Raw genomic sequence first — 25,617 nt, 5'->3', positions numbered from 1 at the left:
CTTAAGTATAGGCAGAATTCGCCCTACCTACCCCACTGCTTATATATTTCAGGACCTGACTGTGTAGAGCTTCTGTTGTATAATTACTCTAAAAATTTTATAAGTTCTAAATTGATATCTCTACTACTACTAGTTTGAATCTTAGAAGTTACTATCTTCTATAGTAGTTGTAGGAGTTAACTCTAATTAGTCTAAAACTCTCTAATCTTTTTAATAGGGTATAACTGGGAGACTCTACTCTAGGATTCTTGATCTACTTAATAAATTTAGTAAAAAGATGCTTATTAATGTACGACCTCTGAATATATATTTATTACTTTTTAAGTTACTTTCTGGTACTTTTAGACTACTCCTACTTTCTAACTCTAAATTATGGAAACTGATATTCCTGCTCTTATCTAAGAGTTTTTTACTTCTCTTTGTATACTACTAGTCCTTATCTGTTATAAGTAGACTGCGGCACTAACCGCAAAGACCGCGGTTAACCTAAAACCTAACCAAAACCGCAGCGGTTTTGGTCTTCATATCAAAACCGCAAATTTTTGCGGTTCGGTTTTGGTCTTCATCCCAAGACCGCAAAATTTTGCGGTTCGGTCTTGGTCTTCAAATGAAAACCGCTGCGGTTTTGCGGTTAACCGCGGTCTTGTAAACAATACAAACATGCTAAGCCTCGTGACCTGCTGGGCAGATAGATTTTTATGCAGTTTTTTTGGTAATTTTGTTGTTTTGGTCATGTATGAGAGCTCTGACTAATTTTCAGGCGAAGAGTCATCTCCAGGATATACGGAATACAGAGACTACAGAACAAAGAAACTGGATAGAAGAACAAATCAAGAAATATAATCTGACAGTATTTAAGCTACAAAGGCGCCAGTTGGAACCCCTCTGGCATTTTAGGCTTCTTGCGAATCCGCGTCGCTCGCTGTGTGCCTTCGTGTTCCATTTGATCCTCCTGCGAGCTAGTACTTCCAGAACGCGCTCGTTTTTGTGTCTCTCCTGATGGCTCCTGTCTATCTTCCTCCTCTTCCTCCTCCCTCCTCCTCCTTCTCTCCTTCCTTCTCTTCAATATCGCTAATTGGATCCAATGCTGGAAGAGGGGCTATTGATCCTCTGTCTTGTTCAATCATCGCTGCCTCACCCGCTAGTACAAGCTCTTTTGTAAAGTCAATCTCTCTCTGTTCAACCTCGAATTTTACAGCACACGATTGCAGCATCAACTCCTTGATAGTATCAGCGTTAAGGCGGCCCCGTCTGTAGTGACAAATATCTCGAGCACAGTTAAAAAGACGCTCAACACCTGCGCCACTCGCAGGAATTGAAAGAATATCCCGGGCTAGAGCAGCCAGCACTGGGAACTCTTTTTGATGCTCCTTCCAGAATAAACGGGGCTGTTGTGAAATAAGGCCTAGATAAAATTAGTATCTGAGATAGGCAGACAGGCAATTAGACTTACCTTTTGCAAGATATCGAGCCAGTTCATCATCATCCTCCTCTGCTGGTACTTCTGCTGCATAAAATGAAGTCTGTGAGTCACACAGCATCTCAATCTCATTAATATCACTGGAGTTCTGCTGGACATTAGAGGATGATTCTTCAGCCTGATCTGAAAATCGCCGTTTGTATCGCCAGAACTCTTTTTCAAGACGCCCACGATATCTTGCACCAAAATCAATATCCCCTTGCCAATCTTTTGAGGTAAAGAATCGAAGTTTCTTTGATGGGGCAAGAATGGTAGCAATACCATAAAGATCCCCATAAAACTCCTTATCAGTTGCTTGATAATACTCAGAAAGCTTTTCCCTTGCCGCCTGCAATGCCCTCAGCATTGATTTCTTCCATGGGAGTCTCTTTCGGCGAAGCTGGTTCTCGGAGTTCTCCAGGTGATTGAAAAGCTTATTGTAAACACCAAAGATAAGATGGATTGTGGTGTCTTTTGTTTTTGAGAGAGCAGTTGTGAACTTGAAGAATGGCTCAGTGATACACAGTAAGTAGTCGATCTGACGCCATTCTTCTTTGTCAAGCTGAAAATGGAGATAGCCGTGTGCTGTACAGTATTCTTGAAAGCTCTTCTGTAGTCGCTTGGCTCGGCCGAGCATCAGAAATGTAGAATTCCATCGAGTCCGTACATCTTGAAGAGGAAGCAGTCGAGGCTCCTGGGACTGGATTACAAGAAATGCAGCTCGGCGCTGAGGACTTGCATTAATAAAGATAGCAAGATTTCGGATCTACAGATAACTATTATTAGCTGTTATCCTCTCTCTCTCTCTTTTTGCTGAATCATCACATACCTTGTTCAATGTCTGGATAATCTCTCTCTTTGATTGCTGAGAACGCGCCTGGCGCTCACGGTCATCTGACCATCCATCCTCTGCCTCATTATTGGATGGCATTGCTTTTATTTTTCCGAGAAGTTGATTCAGACTCAGTTGGATCACATGGGCCAGGCATGGAACACGAAATATACCATTACCAAGCCCGTCACTTCCAACACCCTGACTTTTGAGCTCATCCTGAATACTGAGCATCATTGTATTGTTATTGGTAGCATTATCAGTTGTTACTGACAGAACCCGATCGGCAATTTTATACTTTTCGAGAATACCAATAACTACTGAGCTTAGGTTACTCCCAGTATGTGAGCCTTGTAAGGGTTCAAAGCCAAGTAGAGCCTCTCGATACTCCCAATCGTTATCCAGAAAATAACCAGTAATAGCCATAAAGCCCTGCTGGAAAGGTGATGTCCAGCAATCAAGTGATAGAGATAGTCTACTATCCTCTGGGAGCATATCTATTATACTCTGTTGTCCTTGTTGGATATTCGAGTGTAGTTGTCGGCTAATCGTCCGGGGCGAGGGTAGTTTGACCCGTGAGGGAGCAACAGCAATTAGATCAGCTAATTCCTGGAATTCTGGACGATCAAGGATACGGAATGGGAGCCGTGCGACGAGGATAAGAGAAAGGACTTTCTGGGCAAGCGCTTCTTCAGAGAAAGTAGTTAAAGTTGCTCTTGAAGTTTGTGACTACAAATTATAAGTTATTAGCTAAAAGCAGTATCTTAAAGAGAGTATATATACTTACCTGCTTCGCAAGTAACTTGCCAATCCCATGCTTTGGATGACAGGTATTCCCTTTCAGATGTGTGTTCATTGGTGATGTTCCTCCACGCCGAATATTTGGATGAGTAAGTGTAGTAAGGCAACGCTTACACATAACTTTAGGCTCTCCTGTCCGTTCATGAGCTACTTGCTCAAAGTGATCCCAGACTGAAGCTCTCTTTTTGTGGTCCCAATGAATGGTGGTCTCGATGTCTTTTCTTGTGCCATACTCTGTTTGAAGCCACCACTCAGTGAAATCCTTCCGAGTTTGGCCTGTTGCGGGGTCCATTTCTACAAGGATCCAAAATCGCTGAAGATGTGGCCCAGTACGTGTAAGGAATAAGGGCGCTCGCGGTAATTGCAGTTGTTGAGAGCAAATGGATGGTGTAATTGACTCGGTGGCAGTACGACAATATGTATTGAGTGATGGTAGGTCATCTGGTAGGAGAAAGTCAGTATCAGAATGCTGATCGGTGAAGACTGATGAAGTATAGGCCATCTTTGGCTATGGTCTTAAGAGCCAATATGTGTAAATGAGAGACAAACAACTTACAAGATTCGACGAGAGGACCACAAACACCAGACGCGACCGAGGACATTGATGAGTTGCAAAAGCAATTATAGAGTGGAGTCAAAGATATACTCTAATTGGATATTAGAGCTACTAATGCGGTTATCCTGCGGTTAACCGCAAAGACCCCTCACAATAACCGCACTAAGATTACCGAAAACCGCAAAAACCGCAAGATAACCGCAAGATAACCGCAAAATACCCCTGAAAACCGCAAAAACCACAGGATAACCACAAGGTAACCGCAGCACGACCGCAAGATAACCATTTATCACTGCAACTTTGCACTTTTAGGACACACTTTTTTAACACTTTTATATTGTAATACTAGATTAAAAATTATTAGGGATAGGTAAAAAAAACTAGCTCTTTTACAACATATGATCAAAATTCAGAATACTTAAAAATTAGTCAAGTTAGGCTTTTCATGTTCTACTGACCTAAAGATGCAGCATAATCTCTCTAAGTCAAATATATATTTCTGCGATAACTATACTCGATTACAAAAACTAATCACAACACACAGTAAATCTCGCCAACAATATCCAAAATCCAACTTCGAACTTGAATTTTTTGTAGACTAATATTTTATCTTTTAGAATACCGCTCTATTTCAAATTATTTCCAACAGAAAGTAAGAAAAATAAATGATTACAGTAGTAATAACGAAACCATATGTAAGAATGCATTATTTGAGCTTAGTTATCAGGTGTATAAAAACGGTGGGGTGGCTTAGATAGGTAAGATCTTCATCTTTTATGCTAGTGCGGTTAACCGCAAGGTAACCGCATTGCGGTTTTGGTTAACCGTAAAATTTGCGGTTAGGTTTTGGTAAAGATCTTAGAACCGCAAACCGAATCGATTTGGGTTTGGTAAAGATATGAAAGCCGCAGACCAAATCGATTTGGGTTTGGTTAGCATTTGAAGACCAAACCCAAAACCGTGCCGCAGTCTACATGGAAATAACCAAAGATCGCGTCAGGATTGACTGCGGTATCAATTCCAATAGCTTCAAAGAAGGCACGCGGAAGCTGATGACCAGTAAAATAGGCAAACGTAGTATAATCTACCATCTTGGAGATTCAGAGATATAGAAACAAAGATAGATATGAAGTTTGATCAATATAGATGCGAGGTTTGATGAAGATAGAGTTGAGAGAGTTATGTAGAAGACATAGAGATGGTGTTGCATATATATTGCGGTATCCTTTGTTTACATTCACTCGTGCCTTCCATTTCATTCATTCATTGACAGTGAATAGAAGGCACATAGTAGCAGTGAATGGAAGGAGCATCACTACTACCTATGCTCCTGCCATACATATGAATAGGGTATCAAATTGATATGCGATCTAGATACGCAAAATATGGGTATAGCGTATAATCGATATGTATAGACTAGTAAAATTAGCGCGATAGCGGACGACCAATAGGAGATCGGGTTTTTAACCCACCAGAGGTCAAAATTTTTGACCTCCGCTACGAATCGGTTAGCAGCGAAGGTCAAAACCTGGAAAATCAATAATCCGGGCCCACTTTTTGACCCACAAAAAAGTCACGCGTTTTTTGACCTTCGCCTGACTGTATCCCGCGAAGGTTCACTTTAAATGCAAGCCTTTCTGGGATCGACTTCGCCCCACTGAGCTATCGGGATGTGGACTCGAAACAATCTAAGATTCAAATACGGTAGAGAATATATATAGATTTAGAACTTACCGAATTTTGAAAGTAATCGTACGGAAAAAATTACTTGCAGTCAGGTTAGGAAAATCACTTGCAGTCAGGGTGGTAGGGCGAATTCTGCCCATACTTAAGAAATCCTGACCGCCCTGCAGTCAGGCCCGCTATACCAGGTCCCTTAGGTTAGGGGTAGTACTTAAGTTAAAAATGAACTGAATTCTATCCTATGACTATAATATGAGAGATTAGCTAATATCATATATTTCTGCAATTGCTAATTTAGCTGATAACTATGCATGGTCTGTAGTACAGATAAGCTATCCTAGTTCCCACATGAAAAATACCACATTGATCTGTTTTAATATTTAAATAGATCCATGTAAGTGGTGGAACGAGACGTTATACTTGATGGATTGCTCACGAAATACAGGATCAAAACTTAAGAGGGCTTAGTTGATGTAATATCCCTAGGAAAGATTCTGGTCCTGCTATCAAATGTTTTCCTCAGAAATCAAATCATTCACTATCATCCTGTGGACCGTCAATGCCGTTCGGATGTTTCGCAATAAGCCTCAGCATTTCCTCCCGAACCCTAAAAGTGATCAGCCTGAATTAACTACGTATATGACGGGGCTGTATGCTTTTACCATCCACGAAGAAATGCCCGGTGGTCATGAAGACCAGCGTTAATAAGGTTATCATGCCTGAATAACGTTAGTGGGCAAATTCGCGTGTAAAACCCTCATCGATCCAGAAGAGACCTACATGGCATATAGCGCGTGTCGATCATCAAAGTCCTCTACCGGCTCTGAAGGACGTATGACCTCCCTGTATCTATCGACATGCTCGCCTGTGAACCGATATCTCGGCTCCCTCATCATACCTAGATCGACTTGAGTCTCATCAGTCACGGTCTATAATGATGCAAGGTAGACGAGTAGTTAACTTACATTCATTGTGGGCATAACAGCAACAGGAGTCAAAGAGTACGAGTTGTTGAGTGACCATATCAATCTGCGCGTTGCCTTGCCAGAGGTCACCATGAACGAGGCTAGGTTTTATGCTTCTTCCACCAGTTTCAAGGGGTCGCAATAGCCTTGGGATGACTTTCTGAAAGAACTCGTCTGCAATCGCATCGAATTCCGGATCTGGTCCCCGAATACCTTGTTCCCACTTGATATCCGATCTAAGCTGGCGAGAAAAATATTCTTCCCATGTGTCGCACCAGTCATTGACAATAGGCACCACGCCATTGAAGGTCATTACATGGAAACCGAACTTGCCATTCGGAGAGACAGAATTATTGTGCAACTTCTCCAGGGCATCCACCAGCTGCGCTGGGGTGGCGGTTTTCTCACTCAGGTTGCGAAAGATTGCCAAAAAGAAAGATGCCGAGGGGTCATTTTCGAGAGTCCCATATGCCAAAGGTACAACGACATTATCAGGGATGTACTTTGCTAACTCCATCTGACTCTCATATTCCCCCAGGGCCATTTCTTGATGATTATGTCTGTCAAGAATCTGCCAATGACCCATCAGTGACACGATGCTTTGAGGCTATAAGGGTTTTGACCTTGAGAAAATACTCCTTTTCTTCACCGTGAACCCCTACATCAACCTTATATCCGGCAGACCAACTACCCTTCCCATGCGGATTGACTGAAAGAATTGTACATCCCACCGGCAACGCTGCGAGGCGAATTTTAATCAATGTCAGAGTCAAATGGGTTTGCTCAAGGCGTTTGAGATGAGCATACCTTTAAATATCGATGGATCCAAGGATTCGTCCATTTTTTGGTGCTCGATCTTGTTATTAAACTGGCGATAGCGATGTGGAACTACGTGTAACAGAAGGAACAAGAGGAGAAAGTGGGAAAATAGAAAAAAGGGGCTGAAACGAGTCATGGAGGGGACTAACGGTAGTAAGGTATTAATACATAGCGCCGGTATCAAAGTACCCTGTCCAAATACTGGATCTGATTGGCGCATTTTTGATGCGCATGACCGGCACAAGTAATACGCACTATTCTCAGAATAACCCAGGCGAATGGACCAGGGCTTACAGACCTAGCGACGCGCGTAGACCGCAGAAAATCCTAAGCATGTATCCCATGGGCTGCCAAGCCCTTGATTTTTAAACAGACTAAAATAGGCGGGGTGAGGCGGGGGTAATCAATTCCTCCTTCCCGTTGCGCCCCAGAAAGCGACGAGGAAAGCTATTGACAGAGCCCAAAGACACTTCAGGTAATATTTTCCATTTCCTAATGCGATAGATGAGATGAATAATTATGGGCTAGTCTGACCTTTGTAGCAACCTTGGATTACAACGACGCTGTAATGCTTGAAAGTACCTCTAAAACATTCAACGGACCAGATGGCCCCATGAGGATAGCCTTCAGCGAGGCAACGGTTGAACAGCGAGTCCAGTGCGCAAAGCTGGCCGCAGCGCCCTTTGGAAGCCCTCTCTCTGAGGCAGAATACCTAGAACGAGACGAATTCTTAGGCCAGCAGCTACTCGCTCACAATAACGGGTGGCGGTGCTGGTGTCTCTTCCGGGTGGACAGCCCTAATCAAATTTTCGCAACTTGCAAAACATTACGGAGGGATTTTGTCGTCCGCGATGCCAATGGAGCACGAAAACAGCCGGGGTTTTGTTTATCAAGTGTCGTCACTGATTCCAGATACAGACGACAAGGTCTCGCGTCTCTACTGTTAACACGATTGGCCGAATGGTTGGATGGGCCAGGCAATGCCACCGTGAGTATGCTATACACAAGCATTGGTAATGTGTGGATCCATCAAGAAATCTAACCATTGTGTATTTCCACATTTCCCTAACAGACTTGACAGTTCTATGTGGATAGAGGTTGGAAAATGCAACGCTCTTTTCAATCTACGCTAACGTGCCCTCATGTCGGATCAAATGACTTTTTGGCTTTACCTATTACTCGAGCTCTCACAAAAAAGGATATGTCAAGTCTTTGTGAGCGTGACGTGGCGAATACCATGGCTAAATTTGAGAAGCTCGAAGTTGGCTCAAATGAGACCCATATAGCCGTGGTCCCTACAGAAGAAATAATAAGTTGGCTCCATGGTCGAGCTGCTTTCACTTGCGCGAAGATCTACGGCCAGGCTCCACAGAGCCATGGAAGACTTTGCGAAAGCGCAGATGTGTGGCTTTATTGGTTCCACGACTTTAGGAAACGGCAGCTAGCAGTACAAAGAGTAGGGGGCAATATAGAGAAGAGTGGGTTACAGAAAAGGGCTGCTGCCAAACTTCTCCTTGACGCTTTGGAAGAAGCCTCTAGGTTTAATCTACCTAAGGTTGTTGTCTGGGATCCTAGCCATGGACTTGAATCTGCGATGGATATCCTGGAACAGGGATTTAGCGTCGAGGTGAAAACTGAAGAGCGAATTGGTAGAAGTATTCCTTCAGTGCGGTGGAAGTGCTCCAATGAGCCAGAAGATACTGTGCTTCAACTGAATGAGTTTTATGCCTGGAGTTGATCGATTATATTGAGCTGAGAAAATACGTCGTGCATCCAATTATGTATCAATCAATCTCAAGGGATTTTATTTTGATCCATGGTGTCTCCTTTCGAATTTAATATTGTGATGCTGGGTATTCCACTAAAGAGCTAGGAGAATTTAGGGGAAACTGATATGGTAACAACGACGATAGATTATGCATGAAGCTTAGTATCTGCTGCCCAGGTGGCAGCTAGAATCCCGAGAGCAAAGATTTGATTTGAGAATCTTATGTACATAGAATGAAACAATCACGTGTCCAACTCCATGGCCCGGTAGAGGTGTAGGTGGACGATTTCGATAAAGGCCAGGGTACATATCTCTAGGAGAGACAGGAGATGGAAGCACGAGCAGTGCTTCCATCCAGGGGATGATGATAGATCATAGATGCAGGAAGAGATATGAAGATAGTGGAGGAGCAAAGGCTCTGAGAGCTCTAGGTAACTATAGGCCACAGGAAAGAGAGATCCCCGCCAAGTCCAGGGGGGGGTGACGAGACTCAAGTCATCCAGATGTCGAAGGTTCCGTATGACCATGAACTACATGTCAAGGAGACATAGTATATCTGTCTAGATGGATAATGCCAAAATCCGTCGGTTTGACCGACTAGATAGGTATCTGGTCGGATCCCTACAAACGGCCAACCCAGATTCGTCAGAGGCCCCATTCAGAAGGTTTCTCCACGTGTACCGAGTAAATAGATGGAGAGAACTCGAGTCATCCCTGGGTCACTCGACAGTTTTCAGCTTTCCAAAGTTGAGGCCGTTTTTTATCACCGCCAGTTTGTTGTGCAGAGGGAAGACAAAGTTGTCGTTGACCGTTTGCAAAGGTGGGACGTCATTGCTGTTAGTGATAAACTCACTTGGCACGAAAAAGTGCTGAGTATAGTGTGAGGCCTCAAGTGTGAGCAAATTGATAGAGGATACCCAACAGTTTCGGTGCAGGAAAACGAGCCTTTGATCTGCGCAGGTGACCCCAAGGAATTGCATACACAAGTCTGGTGTCAGTATCCGTAGAGGCTGGATACGGGTAGCCGGCTTGTTGTTGCGCATATGAGCAAGTTTGAAAATGAAGACCGAAGAAGTGATCGTATATCCACTTTGTTGGCGGATGTTCAAGATCAGGGTTCTTGTCTGTTCATGGAATACCACTGAATCAATTCCAATCTCAACAAGCTCTCCTGTAGTTGTGTAACTGAGCATTATCTGGGTGTCATCAACCTCTTTAGGAAAGAATTCGGCGGAGTAAGTCACCAATTTGCGGTTCGATAGCAATGTAAACCGATTGACATATTTAGGATCTGGTAGAACAGTCCATTTCCAAACTTCTCTTCTAGTGCCAAAGGGGAGAACACCGACCAAATTTCCTGTCAAAACTTCGTATACGTAGTCCGAGCTCATGGTTGAGACAAGAAGATGATCTCCTCCCTGATCGAAGAGCATTTGACAAATTGAGGAACTTATTTGGACCCGTAATAAGAGCTTCTCGGCCCTCATTTCAGGAAGTTGCGATTTATCCAAGCGCCAGGCTTGAACTATGCCGTTGACATCGCCAGACGCAATCACATTGGCCTTTGTCACCGCAAGGAATTTGACAATAGTATTCCTATGAGAGTATAAGATGCCAATCTCGTGGCCGTCGTCACGGTTGAAAAGCGTCACATCTCCATTGTGGTTTCCAGCAAATACAGCTGAGTACACATCATGTGCAACCACTGATCTTATCTTGGAGCCCTGAAAGCTTTCGAAGTGGCCTTGGGCAACAGGTAGCACAGCAGCCTGATCGCTCATGCTGGCCTCCTCTTCGACAGACCTTCTTACCAGGGCGGGCGGTGACCATACTCTCATCTCGCGTTGAGTGGCGTCGACAAAGCTCAAGGTATCAGATGTGAATTTTAGAACTCGAAATGATTGTTTTGGCGTGAGTACATGGTACAGGGGTGTAAGTGTCTCAAAATCCCAGATCTGAAGGTTCCCAAGAACGTCGACTGTTCCAAATGTCCGCCCATCTTGAGAACATGATAGTGAAATGCAGATTGCGTTTGTGATAGATGACTGCACAGCGACGAGCTCGCCCGTCCACATATTATAGAGACACAAATCAGACTCATCGTAAGCGACAAGAAGAAGGTTGATTTCCGGGTTAGGATTGAAGGCAAGCTGGGCCACTCTCCGAGAATTTGGCTCAACCGCCCAAGCAATCCAGCTTCCTGTTTGCAATTCATATATGCATATTGGTCCAGCCCGGTAAGCAAGGGCAAGGAGTTCGAGGCCAGGTGAAACAGAGGCCGCGAATGGCGCTTGACTCAAATCCGATCGCACTGCGGAATTATTTTCGAACTGTCGATACTTGTATTGATGCTCCTCAAGCTGATCTCCAGTAGCTATATCCCACATGAAACCACGCCCCGATGTCGTTATTCCAAGTATGAATTTTGGAGTAGAAGTGAGCAAAATGCAACGGCTTCTCAATCGTCTCTTCCACAGAAGGTTTCCCTTAAGGTCCCAAATTGTGAGAAATTTTGTGCTTGTGGACGCAACAAATGATCCGAAGGGGTCGAGCAATAAGAGGTCAGCAGAAGAGTCGTTTCTGATTGTTAGCTCTTTCTGGCAGCTACTCTTGTTATACAAATGAATTTTTCCTGACTCAAACCCGACAGCAATAAAGCCATTACCACAGGTCATAGTGGATGCACTCTCGTTTTCAAAGTTGACAGTGGCGGCACAGTCATCCCAACTCGTGTTGTTGAAACCTGAGCATTTGAGGCCATCTGAATTTTGACCGAGTTGCTGATACACTGCTGTTTCCGTAGGACATAGCGGAGGTATCAGAAAGTAGATGGAATGAGGTTGCATTATTAGCGCTCTGCCAAATTTGATCACTAGTCGGCTGAGGTCGGTAGTCCAGCTGTCGAGAAGCTTAACATGTTGGTTCAGCGGCGAGCAGTACTTGGCCCTCCGGTCGAGGTATCCTCGAAGATTTCGTGCAACACGAATCAGTCGATGTAAAATGTTTTTTGATACGATTCTCTCAATCCAGCTCAGAATAGTTCTCTTAAAAAATCTTGTCAACGCCTCGAGAAGTTTGTCACTTTCCGAGCATGAAGCATAGACGTGTTCAGAGAACTCTGCGATGGCATAATCAAGAAGAGCGGATGCTTGTTCGTTTGGAAGCCTCTGTGTCACTAAACTTCTATGCTTCGGAGGCTGCATACTGGGACTGACGAGTAGTTGCAAGCAAGTCAAGGCTATTCGCTCATGAGACTCAGAGCTCGAGATCTTGAACTCCCCTGCATCATCTGAGAACAAGAAGTCTCTTGCAGTCGCATGGACTACATGGACAAGGTCTGTATGCTCCTCGACATAGACCAAATTTCCACATAATCCATCAATGGCAGCTCTAGCACTATGAATCTGGTCCTTGATGTCCAATTTTAATGCCTCAGAAAGCTCGCTAATCGACAGAGGCCGGGCAGCTGACAATGCCCATGATAGAATGCCCTTAGCAACGTGTTTTTCTCGTTTGTTTTGCGCCATGTCGGTGACTGTCCTGGAGTAATACAATATCATGCCTGCGGGTATTTCTTCAAGAACAGACATGATGCCCTCATACCCGTAAACGTGCTCAAGTTCGTCCATCACAAGTCGGACCCATAGAAATGAGGCATTTGCTTTGGACAGAATCTTTTCTTTAATTTTCTGCCTTTCCATAATGCTGTCGATAGGGAGATAGTCCATCCGATTTTGCACAAAAAATTCGATATCTCTCATGGTGTCTGGCAATGGTATCTCAACAATGGACACTGTACAGTTCTTTAGTTGAGAGACCAACTTTTTCATGTTCCAGAGCTTTCGACTAGTGATGAAGATTCGGAGTGGGAACCGGAGCGAGTTGCACCCAAGAAGGTGAACATCTCGGTGTAATCAAGGCATTCGTCTGCTGCATCAATGATCCAGTACTGGGGGGTATGAAGAGACGTCTGGTAGATACTTGTTAATCAAGACTCCAAAGTAAATAGACTCATAGACTGCAAAGAGTTAAAAGAAAATGGGGACAGACCTGTAAAATGCTACCTTTGAAGATCTCTGACCAAACAGCACAAGGGTCATCCAGATCATATGAAATACCTTCACCCTGAAGCTTCATCATTGCGTCAAGGATAGCCGGGTTGTAGGTGGACATCTGAAAGGCTATTGACCGAAATAATCCAGCTAAAGACTGTGACACCTTTTTTCCAGCATGAAAATAATAGACAGCATGATGAATACCAGATTCTTTGAGTTGTGAAGAGACATGTGCCGCGAGGACTGTTTTGCCCACCCCAGGGCCAGCATGAATCCAGTATACCTGCGGCTTCAAATTTATCTCCTGGGCCAAATGGAGCACATAGGGTGCATTCCTCCATATTCCAAAATCCTCCCGCTCATCGATCCATCGACAGGATCCTTCTAGCTTCTCATGGCGCTCGTCGGGGAGACTGGATACTCCCAGGAAGGATTGGATCGAACGTAGCTGGGCCTTGGAGTCTTCTTCAGCGATGGGCGTCACCACATTTGCGCCCATCAGCCTCTCTACAGCATCTGGCCTTGTTCAATAAAACGCCACTCCACTTCGGATTTCTCATGGCCTTACCTCCATCAAGACTGAACTGAGCATTTATTGTCCCATTATTTATTCCTGTCTGCAATCCGGAATTTGCATCACCAAAGGGGACTTTGGTAGCCATGACCTTGGGGGATTTGAAAATCCATGAGTGTAGAAGGGGTGGGGGTGGGGGTGGGTTGGCAGCATAAGCGACGTGCCAACATACACAATACCATTATTTTAATCACAACTGTGATTAATCCGGCCCTAAAGGGCTAGCTGCTTTAGTCTCTGCATATCTTGTCCCTCTCATTGGCTATATGGTGCTCACTGGGTGGCTGAACGTGTGACCACTTCACAATTTCATTCGAGGGTTGCTCGTATTTTGGTTCCGTCAAGTTTCATCCAACGCTCATCATGGTCTCGCAAGGTACTATGTACTTTGACCGCTCATCGTAACGCCCTGTATACCTACTGTACTGAGCCGCTGACGTGTCATTGTGGCTGCCTTACAACTGCCTCACTGTGTTCTAATGTGCTAACCTGACCCCGGAAAAACAATTCGTTGGGCTGATTGCCACTGTCTGTCCAGTACGGTCCTAGTTACATACCCTTCAAATAGCAAACCAAGCAGCGCACCAAATGTGGTGTCATATACTCTGCATATGGAAGAGTACTCTAGAATTTCGGCGATAGAGACGAGTCGGGAGGTAGACCACAAGCCGTCTGCGGCTCATAAATGCCTGATGATTGGTGATAGCTGTGCTTCACACCCCTGTGCGCAGCCGCTGATATATACGATCCAGGCTTTTACAGAGAGGTCACTGGCCAGTAAAGTAAACAGGCTGTAAGCATAAGTCGAGGTGACAAAAAGAAGCAAATCTGGGGCGGGAGCGGGGGCGGAAAGTTAGTACTGTTGTCCAGTTAGGCTGACGAATCACGCAAGCCCGCAGGGTGGCAGTGTTACAGGGTTGAGAGATACAAAAAGGGGCGCAAGCCGCAGGGTCGCAGTGTGATAGGATGACCCTGGTAGTGTGTTTTTCACGACCACGATAGGCCGCTAGATGTCATTTTGGTAATGGTAATTGCTCTTTCATAAAAGTCTGATTCATTCAAAGATAGAGGCAAAAAGCTGTTTAACAAAGGTTACTGCTTTGGTAAGCAGGCTAATTACTAATTGCCAAGTATTAACTAACTAGGCAATGTATCCGACTAGTAACAGTGACTTTGTCGCGACAGTGTTAGTAGTAACCGGCTCCACAAAAAAACTGACCCTTTTTTGGGACCCTACTACTGGAGGCACAGGATGGGGATACTCGCAGAGAGACTGAAGATAGTGGTGACATGAAGATGCTATGGAGAGAAGCTATCTACATGGCAGGCACGGTGGGCACTAGCTGACTCAGCAACCTGGGGGCCTGAGCCCTTAGGCCTCAGTAATTGCTAGGACATCCTAAAGAAATTTTAATGATCTAATATTTCATGTGAGCTAATAAGAAAATGTCCTCTTTGCTAATGTACCAAATAAGTAGTTCTAGTTTGGTCAATAGATGAAGCTATCACTTAACGGGGAGAACTCAGAGCAGAAAGTAGAGTCTCCAATTTGAGGTGAGCGGTGCCGGGCTCATAACCTGTTGTTTTATTAAGTGATGCTTCAATGTTCATTTCATTGGGGTATATTGATTGTGTGTTATATTGCATGTGTTATCTAAGATACAAGTTAAGAGAGAGGTAGGTAGATGTATGCACGTGATCCAAGCCTCATTATCTCAGCAACCGGGACCAACACGGCCCATGGGCTGAGTTTTCGCGGGCGGGTTTTAGCGGTGGGCGGGTTTTGGCGAGGCCTAATCTGATCAATAGCTTAAAAGACGGTTGCTAAAAATAGCAGTGACATTCAAAGAAAGCTATTAACCTCCAAGCGGTACTAATTCTGATCTTGCGAGGTGTTTCTATACTTTTTCTATGGTCGTTTTTGGTTTCATCCCACTAACACCTTCTCGGTCTCTTCACTTTACAGGAAAGGGGAAATGGAACTTCAATACTGACTAAGCGGACGCGGCGCCGGGCTGAAATACCCGAAGGTTCATTTTAAATGCAAGCCTTTCTGGGATCGACTTCGCCCCACTGAGCTATCGGGATATGGACTCGAAACAATTCACTGATTGATCGACAAATCGACGGGACTGTAATTTGCGGGACCTGAACTTGACCATCGAAGTCACGATATATACTCATTTCAACACAAATACTCATTCCAAAGCCAAACCTAACATGTCTTATAAGAGAGGAACAAGGACAGTTGCTGATAGAAAGAACAGCAGTTCATTAAGCTACTTGAACGAATAATAGTAACTAATATTATACAAGAGGATACACGAGAGCCAGCTTCCCAAACCCTCGGCCTATATTGGCCAGAATCTTTAACTCCTCTAGAGCATCTTCTGCTTACCCTTGGAATACCTTGATAGAAACTAGTCAAAAACAGGTTCTATAGTATTCAATTACCTATTAAAGGACACTCTATGCCTATTAGTGGTCCTCCTTTCAAGCTAGTATAGTGATAGGATAAGGGAGATTTATAATCTTAAGTGTGATCTCTTTATTCGTGGTAGCTAAAGGTATTATGAAGTGAGGGTCTTTTTAGACTACTACGGAGACTAGAATAGCGTCCTTAGAGGTATATAAAGCTATTATCTACGCTGAACCAAGGCCGCTAAAGCTTCCAACAGTATTAAAGGTATATAAAACACTATTAAAATAGTATTCCTTTAGCACTACCTTGATATCCTTGATCACTAAGAGAGACTTATAACTAAAGCAATGAGTGGTACCAAGTTCGGATAAAAGGGCATATCTTTCCGGTGATACCGAGACAAAGATAGGAAATACTTTACTAGCCTTCGCAAATTAAACAGCGTATATTCCTACACTAGTAGATGCACCCCAGATCAAAAGAGGACTAGCAGTCTTGCTAGCCTGGGTATTCTAGGTTAAATCGCTAGGGAGAGGAAATTTGTAAAATTTGTACAGTGTATCTGCTGTAGTTATAGTAACTACTGTTAAATATGCCGTATAATCGGAAGGAAGATTCTTAGGAACCGAGTAGACCATGTTCTCAGGGCGGACCAAGTAGCTCTGATACGTGCCGTACCCGGCTGGTCGACCTACGCTGGTTGGAGTATACCCAGCCACAGTTTGTCCAACCTTAGAGGCTGAGCCTGGGGGAGCCTTGAGGACTTTTCCAAAGAAATCATAGCCGAGTCGTGTAGGGTATATGCCAAGGTGTGTTGCATGCTTAATCTCTGCCGGGTTCGCACCGGAGAAACGAGTCTTGATAAGGAGCTCTCCGTCGCCTGGTTTAGGGATATTGTCGTCTCTGGAAACACCAAAGGCCATATTCTCGTCAACATGGAGTGAGACATTAAGCAATTTGGAAGTCATTGTTGAGGCATGATCTATGAGAGAAGACGTAGCGATAGCAGAAAGACAAGTAGAAACGGGATCGATATAAAGCAGAAAAAAATCGAAGTCCAGCAGAGGTTGGAAAGTTTATCTTCGAGCAGCTTCTTTTATAATTAGGAAATGTCTTTAGCAAGTCCTCTTTCAAGCATGGTCCCATCCACTATTTGCGGCTATTACAATTGTCTATTTACAGCTTGCCACCACCCCACTGAACGGCCCCACCGGCACACTTTAAAAAAACCCCGCTGACTACAATATGTCCCTCGATAAATCCCTCATACTGGAATGCCGGGGCAATGAAGCCGATGCCTTGCTAGCAGTCACATACTGACCCAATTGACCGCCCGCCAATTGGGTCACCCACACCCAGGCGAACTTTCTTACCCACGCAATCCTTTTTGACTATTTGCCAATACTACAACCCTTTTTACCATTAATTTGAACAATATAACTACCAAAGAGCGTGTAATTGCCGCTTACCAAAAGGCTATATCCTTTGAAAAGCTTAACTTCGCTGCGTTATCACATGAATACCATGTTCCAGTTCAACGCCTACGGGCACTCATAAAAGGCCGATAGCCTATTACTATATCTCGTATATCCCACAGTAGGCTACATAATGCCTAAAAAGCAGTATTATATACCTGGATTAGTCACCTAGATACACTAGGGATTCCACCTACTGCTACACGTATAGAAGTGAGTATAAAAACTATACAACATTGTACTTATATAGATACAGTACCTGTTAATTATAACTAGGTATACTGCTTGATCAAAAAGGCTGTATCTCAACATAACTATTCATAGATTAAGCAGAGGCCAATAGGACGTGATCACTACGATAGTATGGATATTGGTGTTATACAGTCATTTTTTGATCATATTAAACCACTAATTTATGGTTTAAATACTATCCCTATATCTTATATCTATTGTCATAATATAGGACTTTGACGAATACCCTATATTTCCCGGTGAATGATGCCTGCTCCGATTGTGTGATCGATGTGGGGATCCTCTTGACCTGGGCCGAGTCATCTCAATCAGGAATCTTATCCGGTGAGTTCAAGGTAGTTGTCAGCCTTGTAAACCCTCGGTTTGAGTTATTTTCTACCGGCTGAGAACCTTTACACTCCCGCGACTTTGACCAACCCACCTGGCAAATACATCCGTCGGATCGTCTACGATCGGAAGGCTTCGGATATCATGCTCGTCTCTAACATCATCTCTTATTGTGTGATGATAATGGTCCGACATAAAGCGATCTGGTGATTTCACATGCTCGAAGGGAAAATGTAGTTGAGGACTTTGAGAGTTCGCCGTCTCTCGCATGATCGGTTCTAGTAAGGGACAAATGATTATCGCTGGAAAATCGAATTACCAGGTCTTCGGATCAGGTCAAGATGAAATTGTTCTTCTTTTTCGTTGATAGAATAAACCCACATAAGTAAGGTATTCAGGGCAATAATTGTGACGTGAGGTTAGGAAAGAGAAAGTGCTTGTGGTGGCACTCTGTGTGACGTCAACACTGTCAAGCGGTTAGCCACCCGCCCTCAGGCATCCCTGGCCCTCTTTCCTAGATAGCTTCATTTTAGCTTTCTCTCTCTCTCTTCCATCCCATCACCGGCTTTTTGCCGTGTCTAGCTTTCTCGCGGTGTCCTCTGACAAACACGACTCAAGCCACGTGACACAATTTGGACGAAGAAAGTGTCAAAATGGGCAAACCCCCCTGATATCGAGAGCAAACGTATTGATCAAATTTGATTGGACGATATACGAACAGGCACCTAAGTTGCAATTTTTTTAGCCTAGTACACGTATTAGAAGAGTCTCGATTTCGGCGCGTTGTGAAATTTCTAAAATGTTTCCTTCTCGCTCTCTTTCTTTCACCTCCTTGCACATCCCTGAATCGGCTTCTTCACCACCTCGACGACATAGTTGCATCACGAAAAAGCAGATTATCGATCCATTCAATGTAACTTCGATCAAGGATTATACCTAACGAACACAGCGCATACTTTCATCCGCCGCTGAGGCGGGCCAGAAAAAACCACCAAAGAAGGCCCGTTCATCATCCAAACCTAAGAAATTTGTCAAAGATGTTGGAACTTGCTCGATGCACTAAAAGCAAATTGGAGACTGTGTCAAGGCCGCACTGGCTTCGAACAAGTACGGTCTCAATCGGACAGTTGTAAATACAACTCACGGATCTATTTCTCATCAATTGACCTGAGCTAAGTGAGCTAAAACCTGACAGCTTCATATGGACATGGCCTTCTTCCGCACCTTTTTCGTTGATAATGACAAGCTCAGCAAACCTCTACCAATCACCCCCACAGAGTTTGACGACACTTCACCAGTGGTTGTCGTGAATCCTAGCCATGAATAAGCAGCGGAATTGCTCGGTGTTAGCATGGTTAAGGGCGGGAACAGGTTAAGCACAACGTACTTGGCGGCTATGTGTGTTTTGTTTTATCCCGACCAAGACTTAGCAAATATCTGGTTGTCCGTATAACTTCTGTTCTTTGACTCAAATCTGTTGAGGTAAGAGTCGTTGTATCTTTCGGTGATGAATCTTTTTTACAGGTTTAATGTTTTGTTGGTACGTTAAGCCACCAACTAGGCAAACCAAGCCCACAGAAGATCGGCCACGCTTCACATAGTACTCCGTAGCCGAGGGTGGGAGTATAATTTCGAAGCCTCAAAGCTTGATGCCTCGACATGGATATCATGCGGTTATGTGCCCTCTAGCAGCCGGGCTCGGCCTCTCCCATCAGTCCGCGGGGCGACTTGGACGACTACTCCTGGAATAGGAAGTATTCTCCGGGTAGCTAAGCTTATGCGTCGTACCCTCACCCATGGCTGCGCCACTTCCGACCGCAACGACATCTTGAACATTTCACCATCTCGCACAGCGCAAAATACACAGAGTATACTAAATGTGGACTCTCAATTTCATGTGAGAATAATTGCAAAAAATGCATCAATATCATGATCCATTGTACGGTTCCTATTGATGGCATCGTCGGAGCATACACAGGCAACAGCTTCGCTGTACAAGCTATGATCGCCAGCCTGCTTGGAATCGCCATCTACAGCTCGTTAGAGCTGATAGTGCTCATATTTTCAGTCTTCCGCAACTACCGTGGTCTATACTTCTGGAGTCTACTAGTCTCCACATCCTTGGGCGTTATTCCTGATGCGCTGGGCCTGCTCCTGAAGTACTTTAAGCTCGCGCCGATCTGGATCCCTGTTACGCTATCGACGGCTGGATGGTGTATCATGGTGACAGGCCAGTCGCTTGTTCTTTACTCAAGACTGTATCTGGTTGCGCTCAATACGACAGTGCTGCACTGGGCACTAGGGATGATTATTTTCAACGCGATCGTCTTCCAGATTCCACAGATCATTGCCTCATATGGCGCGGTTTATGACTGCCGTTCTCATTTTCCGCATTTTTTTAACATCTGGGAGAAGGTGCAACTCACTATTTTCTTTTTGCAGGAGATCATCATATCTACTTTGTTTATTGTTCAGACCATTAGGATGCTGAGACTCTATCCCGAGCGCAGTAAGCGCAGGAACAACATTATGTACCAGCTACTTGCGATCAATACGATCATCATTTTGATGGATATTGCGCTGCTGTCGCTAGAGTTCTCGGGTCATTTTATCACGCAGACCGTGTTGAAGTGCTTCTTTTATACAGTCAAGCTCAAGTTGGAACTTGCCGTTTTATCTCGCTTGGTCTCGTTTGTTGGGTCTCGGCCGCAGGTTGAGTAGGCATCGTCGGGGCTCAGCTACCAGCAATCTTGGATGTCAAATTATGTCCGAAATGTATGTTCCCATGTGAGCCTAGCCGTGTACCTGGAAGGTAGCATAAAACTCGAAATCCCAAGGTTGTGAGGAGTCGCAATCACGAAATTTCATGTAATATTTTCTTCGTGGACGACCTCGGGAAAGTAATGAAGATAGAGACAGAAAGTCTGTAGATCATTAGTAGATACCATAATTTGTAGTTCCCAAAACCCTAAATTAAAATGTGATACTCTGAATAATATTTTTAGCTTTTCCGTAGAATTTTCGAACATTCCAAGGTTGGATCTAGATAAGAAACATTTTTCCAACGCAGATGTAATCATATCTTCATGTCTAGAGTCAGTAGATTACAACATACTAGTACTTTTTGTAAGTTTGTGAAATCATTATTTTAATTCAAGAAATGCCTTCATATATTATTCTCTATAGTAATGAAACTCTATATGATAAATCATAATCAAAAATATGACTTTGTTGATCAGATATCAAACTAACCAGCGAGCGGTTAACACCACTGGTACTAGTACAGTATTACGGCTTTGTTAATGGACCCCAGTGTTTGATGTGGGTCTCCAGCGCGGTGTCTGGTGTGGGTCTTCCGTAGTATGTCAGAGTCAGATTCTTCAATGTTCGTTTCTCTGATTGGGTTGGCGTTTTACTAATCAGAACATAAGAGCAAGCTAAAAATCCGTGATGATAGAATTTGCTGCTCTTGGTCTCAGGTATCCGAATACAGTTATGAGTTCGAAGGTGAAGGTATTATTATTCCCTTGGGATGCTGAATCTGCAATCCATCGACGGTCGCTGTATAACCAGAGAGTACAATGCAATTGGGACCATGAAAAAGTCGAAAAAGAATGGAGGGAGCAACAAATTAAGGGTGAGAAATGCATGTACTGGATTGTAAGTCCAACGGATTAACTCCTGCCCGATGAATGAAAAATAAAATGGTTGCTGATTTAGCATATAGGTCCGTCAGTCAGACTTGGGTAATGTGAAAACACCCAATGTGAAAAAGGAAGTGCTTTATGATACGGCACGATCAGTCAACGGGATGACACGCGGTGCATCACAGGTGGCGTTTGTCCCAATCGGTCACATCTCTTTGGATCCCTGGAACAAAGATGCAGAAAGACTTGGTATAGACCTACCTTCTGAAGGGGTGTTTTGGATTAAGAGCTTTTTCATTTTGCAGTCACTTCAAGGTGGAGGGATCGGACGTGCAGCTATGGACGCAGTGGAAGATATGGCAGCTCGAGAGCCACTATGGGCCCAGACTCTCATGCTTGACACAGTTACAAAAACACACCAAACTCGAGAAGATTTTGCTTTGTCTACATACGGCAGCATCCCAAAGGTAAGAAGATACACTCGAAGGACATTCGAACTTTGTATTAAGCCTGCCATTTCTTCACAGATCACAAATGAAGCTTGGTATAGTCGTCGTGGATATGAGCCTGTCATAACTGTGCCGAACTACTATGACGTATGGGATGGAAATGGAAACAGATGGGATATAGAAATTGTTTTTATGAGGAAAGATATTTAATGATTGTTGTTTTTGTAACTTAATTGTGCGTAGGAGTAGCAAGAAGGTACGGATATGCATAGAAGTGTGTATTGTCTATAGTGTGACCTAGGTGCTCTATATAGGTGAGGGAATAGTAGATGTCAGGTGACTGAGGTCAGGGCTGACCACTCTACGCACATTAATAAGACTCATACATCCGAATAGACATTTAAGATGAACGAGTAATTATTGAATTAGAAAACCCCCAGGTAGAAGCTTATACGGGGCTATTACACCGAGATTGGCAGTCAATTCAATTTACTGTACACAACACAAAGAAATGAGGGTTCCTGTGAAACCGATTCCTTGTTGATGAGTTTCCCTACATGTCATGCGCCGAAAGGCCTTTGTAGCCTTGCGTGATCTGACCCTTGAAATTGTAAACATTTGTATTATCAGCACCTAATCACAAGGTTCGCACGGCATAGTTAACACGTCTCGTTTAGCCGCACCCAGATCTTCCATGCAGAATTTACTGCTTCGCATGGAACTAAGTCTTATATCGAACAGACATTACTTCTTGATGGTTTGTAATATTTATCTTGAGATTGACCAGGGAGTGGTATTTATTTGGTACCCCTTTTGGCTGGTATTCGAGGTTGTCAATTTTGGTACGGTGGGTTGTGAGTCTTTCGAGGGGTAGGGGAGCATGTGAACATTCACGATCTCGTATCTTAAAGGAGGTTTCTTTGAGCGGTCGGAATAGTTCGAACTCGATATGATATAATAAGGAAAACTTGAAGTCTATTTCCAACCAGCTTGCCCAGGTAACCCTGTGTATAGTTACATACTAGTAATTTAGAAAGAATTCCGGTCTTTTTCCAAGGTTGCTTGGTTCCGATCTGTACCACCGTGTTAGAAGTTGCTAATCTGTATATGTTTTTCTGGACTTTTTCCTTCGTAGAGCATGGTATACCCAGGTGGGCTGTCAACCTTGGAATACCTAGTACTGGATACCATTGAGAATAGAACCTTGGAATCCCTTAATATAACCTCCTAGATATAAAAGATTGTTGAGATCATATTGAGTTGTCATTTATCATATTTAGTATATGTTTTGTGGGTGGCCCGCTCGGTCGTGAAAAAAGCTATGCGGTATTCGATTTAGCTAGCTCTTACTAATTTGAATAATTTTATTTCCAGTCAGTTCATAGATGCCCCTGGACCCTGCGCGTCATAGTAAGCCCCAGACATACGCACAGCTCGTGCAAGACAATAATTAAATTACCATCCGGCATCCATGAATATAAGTAAGGTACAAAAATATTGTATATCAAATGTTGCTTTTTTGGGCACCGACCCCGACAATTTCCTGGCGCTTCTTCTTCCACTATCACACTTGTGAGTCGGTTGCTTCCACCGATTGTGCCTCGGGATCTGCTGTAAATCCTTCGTGTTCGTTGATCATCAAATCAGCCCTGATATTCAATTAGTAGCCTCCGGCAATCAAGTGAAATTCATCATAATAAGGACTATTATTACCTGCTCGTGCTTTCCCATAGAAGAGCTTTGAGATTCCTAAGCCTTAGCTCCCGCATGTATCGTTGCTGATCGATTGACGGTGACCATTGGGGATTGCGCGCAATGGAATAATGACCAAACATAGCCGCCGCGAGCGAAACAGATGAAAGGCAACAAACAAGCACTATCACGATCACAGCAGCATTGGTAAGAGCCATTGGGCTAACGGTTGAAAACTTGGTGTCGTGAAAATAACTAGATCTCCAAATGGCGATGTACGGTCTTTGTGGGTGCGAAGAACGATAACGTAGCTTTGAAGTTGCAGGAATCAAATTTATTCTACAATTTTAGTTACACACATACTACTAGCCAATTATGAACTGTGATTCTTCTTGTTTCCCTAAATTGTGTTAAATGAAACTTGTTAAATTTACGATTAGCTTGAGGCTGAGATGGGAAATGCTACAAATAGCCCGACGGATTCGGGTAAAGGACCCACAGGTCGCTTTCGTATTCGGATTGCTCGGTTTACCATCGTACCAAGAGAATAGACGACCACTAGTCAGTATGGGGATAAAAACGATCAAACTCTCTGACAATGTATCTAGCTAAAAATAAAGCTTAGCATTTGTTTCTCCTTTAGTGCGAAATTCAAAGTTTTTTGGGGGGCAGACGAAAATTCTGTGGTCACCTCCTTCAGCCCCGGAGCCACCTGCCCACATAAAACCGGCTGATTGTTGATCCCGCAACCATTGTATACCTGGTGGGCATAATTTCCAAGGTTTTCCATGCATGATATAACATGGCATTTCCCACAATTTCTAGGCCCACGACGCCTTCTTCAATTTCATCTCATTTCTCTTCCATTTCTCACCCCCAGGGCTTTCTTTCTCCATTTTCTGCTTTCCGGATTCTATCGAGCTCAATACATCATTTACAATGGGCTACACTCTGTATAACTATACGCCATCGCTGGCCGCTGCGGTGATTTTTATCATTCTATTCTTCACCCTCACACTTGGACATTTATTCCTTGCCTGCAAACATAAACTAAAGTTCTTGGTTGCTTTTATCGTGGGAGGCTTCTTTGAATCAATTGGCTATGCTGCGCGAGCTGTTAATGCACATTCAGCACCGAACTACACAACCATGGCATATGCAATGCAAAGCTTGTTCATTCTCCTCGGCCCATCACTGTTTGCAGCATCAATCTATATGATTCTTGGTCGTATCATTCGCTTAACCGATGGAGACAGCCGATCTATGGTTCGCGGAAGCAAGTTAACCAAGATCTTTGTCTCGGGCGATGTATTGTCATTTGTGATCCAGAGCGGTGGTTAGTATCCTATTCCCGACTGCATCATAATACAATTCGATGTGACTAATCCGATCTAGGTGGTGCAGTTATGTCAAGCGCTAAGACGGGTAGCAAACTGAAGCTCGGGGAAAATGTCATCGTCGTGGGACTTATTGTCCAAATCATCTTCTTCGGCTTCTTTGTTTTTGTCTCGATTTTTTTCCACAAACGGATGTCAAGCAGCCCCACCTCCGCTGTGGTGACCGTTTCATTCAACTGGGATCGTTACATGAAGGTTTTGTACTTCGCCAGTATTTTGATCATAGTACGTTGCCTCTACCGAGTCATTGAGTACATCCAAGGATCAACTGGCTTTTTGCAAAGCCATGAGTACTTTGCTTATATCTTTGATGCAACGCTGATGGTTTCTGTCATGGCTACCTTTATACTGTTCCATCCAAGCCAGATTTTCGCCGGTCGGCATAAGGAACTGGATGAAACAGAATTGATCTACGGGCGGCAAGGTTATGGGCGGGAAGTTTAA

At 43.9% G+C, this 25,617-nt stretch overlaps 9 protein-coding genes across 9 annotated transcripts; 4 read left to right on the top strand and 5 right to left on the bottom strand.

Moving 5' to 3' along the window:
* Nucleotides 1–1,010: 1,010 nt before the first annotated feature.
* Nucleotides 1,011–3,694, bottom strand: N7533_003348 (uncharacterized protein; the record flags this gene model as incomplete). Its single annotated transcript, XM_057099998.1, has 5 exons — nucleotides 1,011–1,405; nucleotides 1,454–2,225; nucleotides 2,289–3,020; nucleotides 3,079–3,533; nucleotides 3,649–3,694. The coding sequence occupies 5 exons, from the start codon at nucleotides 3,692–3,694 to the stop codon at nucleotides 1,011–1,013; spliced, it is 2,400 nt and encodes a 799-aa protein (XP_056965134.1).
* A 2,168-nt stretch (nucleotides 3,695–5,862) lies between these two features.
* N7533_003347 (uncharacterized protein) lies at nucleotides 5,863–6,840 on the bottom strand (the record flags this gene model as incomplete). Its single annotated transcript, XM_057099997.1, has 4 exons — nucleotides 5,863–5,938; nucleotides 5,994–6,050; nucleotides 6,112–6,238; nucleotides 6,297–6,840. 4 exons carry the CDS (start codon nucleotides 6,838–6,840, stop codon nucleotides 5,863–5,865), a joined length of 804 nt encoding a protein of 267 aa, XP_056965133.1.
* An 843-nt stretch (nucleotides 6,841–7,683) lies between these two features.
* Nucleotides 7,684–8,853, top strand: N7533_003346 (uncharacterized protein; the record flags this gene model as incomplete). The annotated part of the gene is made up of 2 exons (XM_057099996.1): nucleotides 7,684–8,103; nucleotides 8,314–8,853. The coding sequence occupies 2 exons, from the start codon at nucleotides 7,684–7,686 to the stop codon at nucleotides 8,851–8,853; spliced, it is 960 nt and encodes a 319-aa protein (XP_056965132.1).
* Nucleotides 8,854–9,602: 749 nt separating this feature from the next.
* On the bottom strand, nucleotides 9,603–13,600 carry N7533_003345 (WD40 repeat domain-containing protein; the record flags this gene model as incomplete). Its single annotated transcript, XM_057099995.1, has 5 exons — nucleotides 9,603–12,676; nucleotides 12,772–12,853; nucleotides 12,934–13,064; nucleotides 13,143–13,454; nucleotides 13,507–13,600. The coding sequence occupies 5 exons, from the start codon at nucleotides 13,598–13,600 to the stop codon at nucleotides 9,603–9,605; spliced, it is 3,693 nt and encodes a 1,230-aa protein (XP_056965131.1).
* Nucleotides 13,601–16,446: 2,846 nt separating this feature from the next.
* On the bottom strand, nucleotides 16,447–16,902 carry N7533_003344 (uncharacterized protein; the record flags this gene model as incomplete). Its single annotated transcript, XM_057099994.1, has 1 exon — nucleotides 16,447–16,902. One exon carries the CDS (start codon nucleotides 16,900–16,902, stop codon nucleotides 16,447–16,449), a length of 456 nt encoding a protein of 151 aa, XP_056965130.1.
* A 3,015-nt stretch (nucleotides 16,903–19,917) lies between these two features.
* Nucleotides 19,918–20,709, top strand: N7533_003343 (uncharacterized protein; the record flags this gene model as incomplete). Its single annotated transcript, XM_057099993.1, has 1 exon — nucleotides 19,918–20,709. The coding sequence occupies one exon, from the start codon at nucleotides 19,918–19,920 to the stop codon at nucleotides 20,707–20,709; it is 792 nt and encodes a 263-aa protein (XP_056965129.1).
* Nucleotides 20,710–21,438: 729 nt separating this feature from the next.
* Nucleotides 21,439–22,294, top strand: N7533_003342 (uncharacterized protein; the record flags this gene model as incomplete). Its single annotated transcript, XM_057099992.1, has 3 exons — nucleotides 21,439–21,648; nucleotides 21,716–22,102; nucleotides 22,163–22,294. The coding sequence occupies 3 exons, from the start codon at nucleotides 21,439–21,441 to the stop codon at nucleotides 22,292–22,294; spliced, it is 729 nt and encodes a 242-aa protein (XP_056965128.1).
* Nucleotides 22,295–23,648: 1,354 nt separating this feature from the next.
* On the bottom strand, nucleotides 23,649–23,994 carry N7533_003341 (uncharacterized protein; the record flags this gene model as incomplete). Its single annotated transcript, XM_057099991.1, has 2 exons — nucleotides 23,649–23,733; nucleotides 23,798–23,994. 2 exons carry the CDS (start codon nucleotides 23,992–23,994, stop codon nucleotides 23,649–23,651), a joined length of 282 nt encoding a protein of 93 aa, XP_056965127.1.
* Nucleotides 23,995–24,715: 721 nt separating this feature from the next.
* On the top strand, nucleotides 24,716–25,617 carry N7533_003340 (RTA1 domain-containing protein; the record flags this gene model as incomplete). The annotated part of the gene is made up of 2 exons (XM_057099990.1): nucleotides 24,716–25,112; nucleotides 25,172–25,617. 2 exons carry the CDS (start codon nucleotides 24,716–24,718, stop codon nucleotides 25,615–25,617), a joined length of 843 nt encoding a protein of 280 aa, XP_056965126.1.

Source organism: Penicillium manginii (genome assembly GCF_028828005.1).
Source record: "Penicillium manginii strain IBT 31320 chromosome Unknown utg000002l:1.0-5564898.0:1.0-5567710.0, whole genome shotgun sequence".
Classification (NCBI taxonomy): domain Eukaryota; kingdom Fungi; phylum Ascomycota; class Eurotiomycetes; order Eurotiales; family Aspergillaceae; genus Penicillium; species Penicillium manginii.
This window is presented reverse-complemented; position numbering and strand designations above follow the sequence as displayed.